Raw genomic sequence first — 13618 nt, 5'->3', positions numbered from 1 at the left:
GCAGTCCCACATCTCTGACTTATAGGCTACATTGGTTATTGACCATAAAAAGCAGGTGCATTACTAGGGTATTTATTTTAAGAGTCATATTAAGTCTATTGCTATAAAGGTTGTATGAATACAGAACACATCCTAAGAGCAGAAATGTTTGATCAGTTATGAATTGTTTAAATATAGACCTGAGTAGCTGGTGTTGGATCATTTATCGTCCATTATAAAAGTGGACGTACACATTGTTTAGTAAAATACCATCTCACCTCCCCTGAGCCACAGTATTTAGCTGAAGAGCTGCTTCTCAAACAGATCTGGTCTGAATTGTACTGTTGATCCCGCTATGGGACGTTTTTCGTTCACATTAATTAATTATATCAGTATACTAGATTTATTTTATCTGCCTTTGACAGATAACGGCAAACTCTTGATAACTGAAGTGCATTATGGGTATAACCATCATTTTGTTGGTATACTGCGGTCTGATGTACTAAAATCGAAAAAGTTTTTCCTTTGGGTTTTTTGGGCACGCTCCTATAGACTCAAGTAACTGAATGTTAACTGAATGGCCAAAACGCATAAAATGTTTCCGTTTTTAGTTGTCATGTTAACGGCCCCTAAAGCAGCATAAATTTGATTTTATAAGCTCTTTGTTATGCATAACAGAGAATAGTTTTAAAATTAATTAAACACTAGCCTACATTTGTCAAATCAAATGTTCCAGTCTACTGGAATGTTATATGCATAGTTTAACTGGAATAACTTAATGAGGTCACAGTATATCTTTATTTAAAATGGATGTTGTATTCAGCCCCTGATGTATAATAACGCCCCATGCCAGTTCTAAATGTTATTTTCATAGCAAATAAAACTGACCGATTTACCACACAAACACACCTGCACATCACATTCGCAGCAAATGACTGACAGGCATCCTTTGTTGGCATAGAGATTGCAATTATAGGCAGGATGGCAATTTCTTTTGAGGTTTGGCAAGAAGGGAGCGTGACAATGAGAAAATGAAATTGCAATCGGAGCCATTGCTTCTGCTATTTCAATATGGCTTTGCCATTCCTGCACGAATGATGGAAATGAAATGTCAAATGGACTTTGCTTTTCCCATTTGAAATTTGGCAGACGTTGTAAATTACGTGTGCACAAATAGAAAATGCAACCGCAAGTACAATTTTGCCCAGAATATTATACTGTAGTATTACTGTGACTGAGTGAGAAACTGATATCAGGATTCACATTCCATATACACACTCACAAATGTTCATTATTTCTGCAGCAGTGCCAACCTGCCTTACACATAAATCTGTTTGAAATTGAGTTTATTGATTGAATGTCTCTTATTTTCTCCTCCACATGATCAGAATACAAGCACACATAAACTCCACTGTTAAGATACAGAACCTAGCATAAGTGTGCTGTACTTATTACTGTTAATGCACACACACTGACATATGTGATTGTGCTACGAAGACAGTGAAATTGCTTGACCTTTGGCATATTATTGCATGGCAAAGTATTTCACAGTTATGACAGGACAAGAAGTCAGGTTTGATAAACCACTTTTTACTGAAATGGAAAAGTCTTTTTCACACAAAATGTCTATAACACACACCAACTCTTCATGATATCCCACAGGCTTGATTTTTCTCCATTCAGCTCTGTAAGATAGGAGAGACTACAGTCCACCATCAGTGTTCTCCAATTTCCCATATTCCTGAAATGTAATTATTTTCAATTACTGAACCTGCCTGCAGCTTTCTAGAGGGTAGGTTTTGTACACAAAGAACCCCCACAAAAAGCTTGTCAGATATACTATACTCTGTTTGACCAATTCTTTCCTTAAATAAATATAAAGCTAACTAATATACATAAAAGGCTTAATAATGTTTTGCTGGAAATGTAACACTTTTTCTTACAGGTGTTCTGAGAAAGCAATTGGCTGCAAGAATTGTTTTCTGGGGTTCTATAACATGCTGATGGAAGGAGAATTATTATATAAATATTTGACAATGAATCAGGTGTGCACTGTACTTATCTGATCCTGTTGCATTTTGGGGGAGTGAAAGTTAGTACACAGAACTGCAATCTGCAGTCTGCAAAAAAGGCAACGAGCATCTGATTAGGATTAAAGATATAATAGGTTAACACTATATAATAACTTTCATTACATATATATGAACGTTTGAAAATTATTATACATTTTTACCCATAATAAGTTAATTTTATATAATTTAAGTGTAGCCTTTTGAACATGATTTAAAAAAAAGGAATTATTTGCTGACAAAAGTATGTTGCTTCCCTTTGGGTAATTCTACAGTATTTATAGTGAGATACATATCAGGCACAATCCCTGTTTTGCATTTTTGAGGTGTTTGGTTTGATATCAGTAAAAAGAAAATTCTGTAAAGCTCTCTTTGCAGTTAGGACCAAAGTATCCTATAGTTAGCCTTCAAGTAAATAAGAGTGTCCAAGTTTTTGGGCAGAAATCTGCTTTGTTCTGGTCTGAGAGTCTTGCTAACCAGGTTAAATATCTGGTCCACTGATGTGGTTGTTGCTGGCACGGTAAAAACTTTCTTGGCTACTTGTGAGAGCAATGGGAAATCGATGGACTTGCGCTTCCAGTATTGTAGTGGATCCTCATCTGTGGGTTCTTCATGGAGATATGTGGACAGCTCCTGCTCCACTGTCTTGGCTTGGGCGGTTGGCCGCTGCTTAATGAAAGAGAACAGCTTACAGCGTTTGGACGGTGACGGCTGGGCCTCTGAGTGATGTTCTAGTGGACTCAAAGGAGTATGCTTTCCAACTTCTTCCAGCAGCACCTGTTTGTGCCAGTCGCTGTCACTGCTCCAGGACAACTTGAACTGTGGGTCCAGGGTGGTGGCGGTTACGTAAAGAGGGTCCTCAAGAATGCCTGCCAGTCTGCGGTCCAGAGCTTGAGACAATCCCATCACGATCGCAGAGCACTGGTGAGTTACGACCTCAGCCAGGTGCTTGCGCAGACCCAAAACACAGGGCAGGCCTAGGCTGATGGACACGTGCTTGTCTCCTTGTACCATGTCTGAGGCTTCTTCGAAAGGCTCCAACACTTCAACCAGCTCCCGCAGCACCGCTTTTTCTAAGTTACCGAGAACTAGGTCATTTCTATCCACAATGTCTTCAAGAAAATCCATTGACTCCACCATTTGGCGCAATATCTTTAACTGATCGTTCCACTTGTCCATGGATGAGGGTCTTTGCCAATTTGTTGAGGTATTGGAGCCAAACACTTGGACAAGTTTTTCAGGAGCCACTGTAGCAATTACGTAGTTATAGAGGTGGGCTGCTTTGCTTAGAGGAAGTGATATCTGAGGGGAAGCGCAAACTCCTTCTTTAACACACTGAGCTAGTAATCGAGCAAAACAGTCTATCCTACTTCGACCAAGACAATGATCTAAAGACTTGCAGTTCTCGTTGTTACTGATGGCTTCTCCTGCTCCAGGCTTTTCATCGCTACAATCTTCCTCCCCTTCCTCATCTTCTTCACCGTTTCCAATGAGATTGAACCCAGGAAGACGAAAAGGAGATCTGTTTTCACAAGGCGAAAGGTCAGCGACGACTCTGAACACTTTTCCAGACACACCATAGGATTCAGAGATCTCATCAAATTCGCTGAGCATTTGCTGAGTGTTGCTGTGGTCTGTTAGTGGTAAGCAAGCAAAAAGAGCGGATCTAATGTGCCAGTCAGCGTTTATGAAGTGGCAAGTCACTCCAAGATACCCAGCACCCACAAAGCTGCTTCTCCACAGGTCAAGGGTCACGCTGCAGGACTCTGCTCCTTTTAGAGCCTGTTTGGCTGCTAGTTGCACTTGGGAGACATAGGCTGGCAGGAGCTGCTGCTGTATGTAATGGCATGGTACCGGTATGTATCGGGGCTCCAGGAGCTGAAGAAGCTCACGGAAGCCCTCATATTCAACTATCTGTGTCGGCTGCAGGTCTCGGATGATCATCTTGGCGATGGCTTCCGAGATGAGGGATTGCCGAGGATCACTGTAGTCAAACTTGTTCATCCCAGGACTGCTTTGAGAGATCACTCGACCACTTGGCGGGCCAGTACAATTCTGCATTGCCTCTCTTTTCACATCTTTCTTCCTCACAAACTCATCGTACATGGCCTGATGTTTGCGCTGTGGATGTGACATGATTATATACAGGTAAAATACATGTAGAACCCAATATATAAAACATTGTAAACACATAAAATATGTAAACACACACACATATATTAAGGGTTCCCACACTTTCTGGGGGACTTTTAAGAATCCTTTTTTCTTTTTCAAATTGCACAAAGCACATTTTATCAAAATACTGTATGCTATTAATTATATTTATTTACTTATTTATGACTTTTTACCAGGAAGTTTCTTCTTTTTTTTTTTTTTTTATTAATCTTTAAATTTCCATGACTGTGGGGACTCTGAATAGTGTATTAAATGTGGTCATGCATAGATGGGTAAATATCTCCTCATTTGTCTCGTTATTAGATACAAAACACTGTTACATACCAAAATTAACCCTTACCTTTAAATGTGTAACAAAGTTAGAAGTAACTGTCCGTTTAGCCTGAATCCTTGTGCCGCAAGCCTTGCAGTTAGATTCAATTTTGCCATTTTCTCCCTCACAGACGATATTGAAATAATCCAGAATGGAGACCCTAGATTTTGACGCCATCAGTGATCTTGTTATCTTCCACGATGTGAACAATACCGTAAGAATAACACCGAATAAAAATGAAAACAATTTAATATGCACTTTTGTTTTCCGAAATATCAGTCTAGCTTTGGGATTCAATAGCCTCGTCTCAGCATTGAGATAAAAGCATAGTAATCTGACCAAGATAGCGCCGTGTTCACCTGATCTGACACTGATCGCATCGTCCTATCGTTGTGAAAATGTCTTCTCGGATACACGTCTCAATAAAAACATTACACGTCCCTCAGATCTGCGGGAGAGAGCAAAATCAAATTATGTATTTTGCCCAGTGTCCGTTCCGACCGTAAACATCGCTATCCGCTAGCAGCTCTTTTGAGATGAACACCAGGAAGTAGACGGCGAATGGACAATTTATTTATTTATTTATCATTCCGCCTCTATTTGTCTGTTTTGATTCTATTCGTGAACAGGCACCCACAACTTGATAAAAGGGTAATGAAGTAACCACAATAAAGGACGGCATTTCTTATATTTTTCGTTTTGAACATAACGTTACGCCAATTGAATGCAGTGATTTAATAGCCTACTGTATAATCTTACTGTAGCTAAAACAGGCACGAAGGCGAGGACGCGCCTGATACTTCTGCTCGTGCACGTTCACAACGTCTTATGTTGTTATTGTTTTTAGGTTTCAGCAGGAATTTTTGATGACAAGAAAATGTTTCTTTGTAGGTGCTGGGTAGAGGAATTACACTTAACATGATTACTAAATGGTTTGCTGCTTGGATTCCTTTCAGGTAAGCGCAGTTTATGGCTTGCATGACACAGAAAACGTTCTCTAATAGAAACATAATGAAACTCTAATGGATTTGCCACCTTTTACAACTGTTTCCCAACTTTAAAAGGAAACAGAGGACATTTACTATGAAATTTAATTATCTGACAGGTATGATTCAGCCACATAGAAACTGCTAGAACAAATTTATTTACTGATGTAGATGTAGACTAAAATAACTGAAATTATCTGATAACAGCATACAATAAAGGCAGTTGTTATAGTTATTGCATTTTGGATGAAATGTTCGAGCAGAGCAGGTTCTAAAAACTGAGAACAAAATCAAATCTGCAGTAAATATATACATTTATAATTTTTCTGGTTTCAAATGCATTACTGCTCAAAAGCTAACATGGTTCATCAAACATTTTTATTAGGTAAACTATTTTATACAATAAGAGTGATTTCAACATTCAACATAGCAAATTGTTCTAAGAACTAAGGGTCTATATATGGTTAATACAAAAATCAATAAATAAAGATTATAGATGAACATAATTAAGGTCACTGTTATTCCTCTTTTATTTCTGGTTGAGTCTTCTCTGTCTTCTCTTGTTTCTCCTTCCCCTGGGCCTGCATCTCTTTCCTTGTAGCAAGTATTTCACTTTGTAGGGATGCAATCTCAGCTGAGAGAGTGATGACTGGGGGAAAGAAAATGTGCTTTAGTTACATAAAGTGTTAACAGTTAAATAAACCCAAAATACAAGAATTAACATTTCCCTAAAAACAACAAAATTGTGCTGAAATAATACTTCAAATTTAAGCCACACAGCAAATGTGCAGCAAAGCACAATATTTTAATATAATGCACAGGGATCAAATCCAATATAGCATAAGCAAGCCATAGTTATAGAAGACATCACAAAAGAGCTCACCCTCTTTAAAAGCAGACTGAGCTTGTTTCAGACTTTGTGGTACAAGGATCCCAAACCATTTCAAAGGTTCTCTGTGCTCTGGTGTGAATGATTCTGCCGTTGTTTTTACTTGAGGGTCTTCCTCCTCTTTAACCCCCTTTTGTTTGGTATTTATTCGCCTCCTAAGACCTGAAATATTCAATGATTTTGTCACAAATCGTACAATTCCTCATTACAGTTGTAGGTCCCTAAATGTATCATATAAATGGTATGGTAAAAAAAATCTGTGGAAAGACTCTAAATAAATAAAAAATTAATATGTTTAAGGGATAGTTCAACCAAACATAAAAATTCTGTCAGTAATTACTCACCCTCATGTTGTTCCAAACCCGCAAGACTTTCGTTCATCTTCGAAACACAAATGGAGATATTTTTTAATGAAATCTGAGCGAAGTCTGTCCCTCCATTAACAGCTAGGCAACTACCACTTTGACACTTAAAAAAGCTCAGAAAAAGGTCGTAAAACTAATCCATATGAATTGAGTGGTTTAGTCCAAATTTTCCTGAAGAGACACAATCATTTTCTATGATGAACAGATTGAATTTAGGCTTTTTTTCGCATATAAACATTGATCAGCGAACGTAAACAGAAGCTCAACCGAACCTGCTTGCCGCCACGAGAACAAACCTCTGCGTGACACACAAGAATGAACCTCATTTGTTCTTGAGGAAGCTCAAACTGTTGTGTAACACACGAGAATGAACCTTGTTGGTTCTTACAGAAGCTCAAACATGCTGCATAACACGAGAATGAACCTCAGTGGTTCTTGTTGAAGCTCAAACGTGCTGCGTAACACGAGAATGAACCTCAGTGGTTCTAGCACGTTAAAGGGTTAGTTCACCCAAAAATGAATATTCTGTCAGTAATTACTCACCCTCATGTTGTTCCAACCCCGTAAGACTTTCGTTTAACTTTCGAAACACAAATTAAGATATTTTTGATTAAATCTGAGAGCTGTCTCACTCCTCCATAGGCTTCTCTGTAATTGAAACTTGTCGGCTCAGAAAGTTAGTAAAGACAATGTGAGTCTCTGAGTGAGTTCACGTAGTGTAACATCGCAGCACTTCTGGATTGTACTTCAGAACGTAGGCTCACTATTGGCCGACGCTGGTCATGTGTGTGATGCTGGCCAATAGTGAGCCTACGTTCTGACATACAACCCAGAAGCGCTGCGCTGTTACACTACGTGAACTCACTCAGAGGCTCACACAGAAGAAAATGAATAGTTGAATAAAGTTGTTATTTTAGTTTTTTTTTGCACACAGAAAGTATTCTCATCGCTTGATAAGCTTAAGGTTGAGCCACTGTAGTCACTTGGACTATTTTAAACATTGTCTTTACTAACTTTCTGGGCCGGCAAGTTTCAATTACAGAGAAGCCTATGGAGGAGTGAGCCAGCTCTCAGATTTAATCAAAAATATCTTAATTTGTTTTCCGAAGATGAACGAAAGTCTTACAGGGTTGGAACAACATGAGGGGTGAGTAATTACTGACAGAATTTTCATTTTTGGGTGAACTAACCCTTTAAGCAATGCTTGAGCTTCCGTTTCCACAACTGACGTGTGAGTTGATGAATGTTTAGCTATATGTGAATAAAAGCCTAAATTCAATCTGTTTAGCGTATAAAGTGATCATGTCTCTTCAGAAAATTTTAAACCACTCAATTCATATGGATTAGTTTAACAATCTTTTTATGAGATTTTTGAAGCATCAAAGTGTCAGTTGCGTCGCGGTCTATGGAGGAACAGAAATTAATCAGATTTCATGAAAAAATATCTTCGTTGTGTTTCAAAGATGAACAAAAGTGTTATGGGGAACAACATGAGGGTGAGTAATTAATTACAGAATTTTCATTTTTGGGTGAGCTAACCCTTTAATTAAAGTCAGCAAGTCATGCCTACCCGTCTCTTTCGCACCAATGTCTTCTACTGTGTCATCTTTCGGTTCTTCTGTTTTTTTTGTTCTTCTCTCACATTTGAACTCAGCTGTTCCACCTTCCAACAAGCTGTTATTAAGGCAAGCACATGGATCTATATAAATAATTAAGACTTATGCACAAGCGAATATTTAAATGCATATGATATGATGACATACGGACCTGGCTTCAACGTGAACAAGCGGCTCCATCTCACTAGCGTATTGCAGAGCGGATACTTGCTTATTTCCCATTGAATAACGTGTCTTGGCAATAGAAAACCATCCCTGTGTAACAAAATTAAGGGAATTATATTCAGAATAAATACAAATGAAAATGTTTCGTGTACAACACGCAACTAAAAAGGTTTGATTCCATCCATTAAATTTGTAATCAAGTGTAATTGCACGTTTCACCTCTTCTATAAGGGAATTGAGTTTATGTCGCTTCTCCTCAAGAGCCTCGAGCTGGTCCATGAAAAGCAGCAACTGCTCGTCCAAACGAAGATGTTGATCAGCACGCATTTCTGTCATTTTATTCGACTAGACAGACAGTAGAAAACAAACGACTTAAAGAATCAGAGATGTAGCTATTCCGGTTGAACGCTATCAGAGAGATGTTTAGAACCTTTACCGGTCATGTGACAAGAAGTCACATGACATCAGTTCGATTTGTTACGTTGAGAATGCGTAGGTTAGTATGCTTTCTGTGAATACCATGGTGAAAACCATTATACTTTACAGAATTTGTATTATTTGTTTGTGCTTTCTGATAAAATCATTATTCAAGCACGTATATAATTTACACAAAATATTACCCAAACGATTGAGTTGTAATTAATATTCACCCAGTGTGTTTTGTGTGTAATCTTAATTAGCTGAATATCTCGTTTGAAAATAATATCTCGTTAGTTTTGTTTTTTATTGTTGTTTTTGTTTTGTTTTTTTGTAATCGTGCATACAATATTCACGGCAAAAAAAAAAAATATCACTTCCCATACCGGGAGTCGAACCCGGGCCGCCTGGGTGAAAACCAGGAATCCTAACCGCTAGACCATATGGGAGTTATACACATCGTTGAGAACAGGCCATTTAAAGCAACATGTATATACACAAGCTTCTAAATAAAATGTGTATTTGTCATAGTGACCGACATTCGTTTTCATTCTTTCAATATCGTATCCTGCGTTGCAAAAGCCAATGATTAAACTTAAAGCTCAATGGCAGACGTTCACATTATTTTCACTAGCCACTCTAAAGATGCAAACATGCTGCGTTGTTGTATGATGGTAAATCGTTGAGTTAGTACTTAAAATAATAGTTGGCAAAAAAGGTAGTGTTCTCATGTATCACCAAAATAAAAATTTGAAACCACTGACATAGAAAACTGAATATACAGAATAGTGCATAAGTATTGAAGCCCAATTCCTCCACACACAATCACCACCTCCGGTAGCTCGCCGTGATCGTATAGTGGTTAGTACTCTGCGTTGTGGCCGCAGCAACCCCGGTTCGAATCCGGGTCACGGCAGGGAAGAGTCCCTATCACGGCTTAGGAGTGTGAATTTTTTTCCTTCTATTGTAAGCTTCACTTTATCATGTCTCATTTTACCTAAAAATCATAAAAACAAAACGTATTCATTCACAAAATGTGCATTTCGCGAGCATACACTATTCGCAGTCAGATGTGACGACATGCATGTTCCGAGGAGATCGTCCAACTGCAAGCCTTGTAAATATCACGAGGGGTTGTTCCTCCCACAGAGGCTAATGCTGATTGGGTGGCGAAAATCACGTAGGCTTACAGTAGGATGTGACTCGGTGGCGCGATGTTTCTGCAATTTGATTATGTAGTTCCTTAGAGCAGATATTAATACGGTTCATTTCCGCGTTCTCCAGCTCCAAGAGGACACTTATATGCAACATAGAGAGCAAATTTTCAAACGCGGGAAATAATCACATTTCTAGGATATTCCACAACTCATCACAAAGTAAGTAAAGACGTATCAAGCCAAATCGATTGTATTATGTTACTGCCACGTTATCTGGTGCAAACATGTACCTTCGAGATTAGGAGTTAGTTTTTATGATGCTACTATTTATAAATTTTGTCTCATAAAGGTTTTTTTTCCCTTTCATCCACCTTTCCAGATGTTGAAGGAAGCAGAAACTCAAAATCATCCCTATTGGCCACGCAACCTGTCTATTCCCAACTATGTGGCTAATGACCGTTCAATGTCAGAGATTCTCATATTCCTGTTCTCCGTGTCTGGGATACTGCTGCTTGCCACCTGGTCATTGACTGGGCGTAAGGTGGCTGGGAGCAGGCTTAGCGGAGGGAGAAGGTTAGCTCTGTGCTGGTTCACTGTGTGTGGCTTCATCCACGGGGTCATCGAGGGATGGTTCTCTTTATACTACACTATCATTCCTGAAGACCAGAGTTTCCTTTCTCAACTGTGTGAGTGAGGTTCAAAGTCTATTTCACTTAATATATCATTAGTATGTTTTGAGATAATACTTTGAAACTTTTTCCTCAATGTCTCGTGAACATTATCATTACAAATACCTAATTCTCCATGCACAGTCCAAGAATTGTGAACATAAGCTGAGTTCAAGTCCCCTCCTGGGAAGTTCGTATTTACGAGTTGTGAAGTCCTAATGCTGTCTTTACATGCTATCGGAAATGTCCTACTTCCCACTTAAGTCAATGATTACAAGCTTGTCATGTTCAAGTGCCCTGATGTCGGAAAGATTAGGAATCATGGAGGACACCGGGTTTATTCTTGTCTGTTTCTTGGGGAAATCTTATTAAAGCCAACATTTTTTGAAGATATTTAATTCTTAATAAAATGTAGTGTCCCATTCGTTGACAGTGGTAGAAACATTCACTGCGCTTTCTACATAGCTTGACTACATTTTTGGAATTTAGGTTAAAGTCCCCGTGAACCGGAAGTTGCAAATGACTTTTCTCCAGTGTTATGACGTATTTCCCAGTGAAAAGGAATATTGAACAGAGGGCAGGGTTTTACTCAAGCGCTCCTCCTCTCCATCTCTGCTCATAGCAGACTAACGGTTTGAGGGGAGTGGTTAAGCGTTGCCCAAACCAATTCCTCAAACCTACGTCATCAGAGAAGGTCCTCCAATGCAGAGGGGAGGGGCATTTTCAGATTTTGATTAAAGATAACCATGGTAAAACAATTTTTTTTTAAATATTTTCTTGCACGGATTAATTGTTCACCACAAGACTAGTAATATGCGCTAACAAAGTAAATAGGGTCAATTTTGATTTCATGGGGACTTTAAATACAGGCTATTTTCGCTGTGTAGAAAACATACAATATGCTTCAAATGATTATATATATATATATATATATATAGTGCATATATGCACTATTTTAACGTCAATACAAGTTAATGTAGCTAAAGAATAGCAGTCACACCATCAATCTTTCTCCCCTCCCCCATGTTTAAATTCATCTAACTTGGGAACTTGGGTATCAAATTGGTCTCAGAGATTCCCAGTAGTAAATACAACTTGATTTACAAGAAAACTAGGATTTCCTTCTAGAAAACTAATTTTTACAATAGCACGTAAAGGTGACGTAATTACGACGTTAGGTGTTGGTCGGAGCAAGATGGTATAAAGCTTGTTTCCGCCACTGAATAAAAAATAAAAAAGGTAATTGCAACTTTTTTTCTCACAGTTGCGAGATATAAACTTCTGGTTTATAATTTCTGACTTCTTTTCTCATAATTGTGAATTATACGTAAACTTGCAATTGCAAGAAAAGTCAGAGTTAATATCACGCAATTCTGGCTTTATATCTCGCAATTCTGACTTTTATTGCGAGATAAAAAGTCGCAATTACTTTTTTTTTTATTCTGTGGCAAACTGAATCGTTATGTATTCTTTCGTAATTATAGAATTTATAATTATAAAAATATGTTGTATTTTGTACATAAAATTTGATAGTTTTATTGTAAATTAACAAAAAGTAATTCCACATCAAATTTACCACAGACGCTGCATATATTGCATCTAGTTTGCAGTCTCCCACTCACATTATTTATACGTTTGAATACTGAAAATGCTTTTTCACCCTATATAGGGAAAGAATATTCCAAAGGAGACAGCAGATATGCAATGTAAGTTATACACATGTTTGTATGTTTATGTATTAAAAATGAGTCTATAGATTGCATTATACCTAAACTTCTTTTATGGGATCTTCTTTTCAGAGCGGATAATTTCACCGTTAGTATGGAGACAGTGACCGCGTGCCTGTGGGGTCCTTTCAGCATATGGATTGTTCTGGCCTTCCTTAATAACCATTCTTATAGATTTGTCCTGCAGCTCATCGTATCTCTAGGTAAGACATGTGTCCTCCTACTGCATAAGGAATTTTAAATATTTATGATATAGTTATTTATTCCACATCTTGTCAACTTGAGAAACAATGTGTGTTAGAGGGAACAATTCAGTCTAACATTCAACATTACTTGCAGGTCAGCTGTATGGTGCAGTCCTCTACTTCTTCACTGAACACAGAGATGGATATATTCACAGTGAATATGGTCACCCCATCTATTTCTGGTTCTACTTTGTGTTTATGAATATTTTGTGGATTGTCATACCTCTCATTCTTATAGCAGACTCGTGGTGTCAGCTATCTACCTGTCAATCCATGTTTGATAAAGCAGCACAAAAAGGGAAGTCTAAAAGAAGCTAGACCAGTAGAAAATAGAAGGAACATGGAAAAGAAAAGAACTGAAATTCTGTACAGTTCTTGATAACATCTACAATATGTTGAGATATATTTTAATTATGTAATTTTATAATATTACAGCGATTCACTCATAGAAGAAAATTGAAAAAGCTTGAAGTGTAATGTGTCATATTCATTACATTAATGAAAATATGATGTTGATTAAATGCTCATAATTCTGTTCCACCAGGGTTGCGTCATATTTATCTCGCTTGGGTGCCTTTATGTTCTGTTGCAAATTAGTAAGCGGGTGCCTAAAATAAGGGGTACAGCTTTTTATCATTCTACAATGAACAATTTAATCTTCTTTGACTATGAAATATATTTGATTTTATTAAATATCCATCAATTAATACACAATTGCCTTGTGTTGGCTTTGTGGATATATATATATATATACAGTATATATATATATATATATATATATATATATATATATATACATAAATATATAAAACACATCATAAGAGTTTGTAGAATAATGATGAAATAT

At 37.7% G+C, this 13618-nt stretch overlaps 3 protein-coding genes across 4 annotated transcripts; 1 reads left to right on the top strand and 2 right to left on the bottom strand.

Annotated features, from left to right (window-relative positions):
* Positions 1-1315: 1315 nt before the first annotated feature.
* LOC308702804 (zinc finger BED domain-containing protein 4) lies at positions 1316-5302 on the bottom strand. The gene is made up of 2 exons (XM_081385905.1): positions 4564-5302; positions 1316-4169 (listed from the first exon to the last, which is right to left on the bottom strand). Exons 1-2 carry the CDS (start codon positions 4711-4713, stop codon positions 2427-2429), a joined length of 1893 nt encoding a protein of 630 aa, XP_081242031.1. The 5' UTR covers positions 4714-5302; the 3' UTR covers positions 1316-2426.
* Positions 5032-13483, top strand: ebp (EBP cholestenol delta-isomerase). 2 transcript variants are annotated; one of them, XM_081385906.1, is made up of 6 exons: positions 5032-5187; positions 5428-5492; positions 10511-10817; positions 12469-12505; positions 12599-12729; positions 12866-13483. In XM_081385906.1, exons 2-6 carry the CDS (start codon positions 5466-5468, stop codon positions 13087-13089), a joined length of 726 nt encoding a protein of 241 aa, XP_081242032.1. In that variant the 5' UTR covers positions 5032-5187; positions 5428-5465; the 3' UTR covers positions 13090-13483. The 2 variants fall into 2 exon arrangements, with proteins under 2 accessions (XP_081242032.1, XP_081242033.1); XM_081385907.1 differs by lacking the exons at positions 5032-5187; positions 5428-5492 and adding an exon at positions 10158-10350.
* On the bottom strand, positions 5402-9064 carry vma22 (vacuolar ATPase assembly factor VMA22). Its single transcript, XM_081385908.1, has 5 exons — positions 8777-9064; positions 8544-8647; positions 8347-8450; positions 6406-6573; positions 5402-6171 (listed from the first exon to the last, which is right to left on the bottom strand). Exons 1-5 carry the CDS (start codon positions 8891-8893, stop codon positions 6041-6043), a joined length of 624 nt encoding a protein of 207 aa, XP_081242034.1. The 5' UTR covers positions 8894-9064; the 3' UTR covers positions 5402-6040.
* Positions 13484-13618: the final 135 nt, after the last annotated feature.

The sequence above is a fragment of the Scardinius erythrophthalmus genome (genome assembly GCF_964197995.2).
Source record: "Scardinius erythrophthalmus genome assembly, chromosome: 15".
Classification (NCBI taxonomy): Eukaryota; Metazoa; Chordata; class Actinopteri; order Cypriniformes; family Leuciscidae; genus Scardinius; species Scardinius erythrophthalmus.
This window is presented reverse-complemented; position numbering and strand designations above follow the sequence as displayed.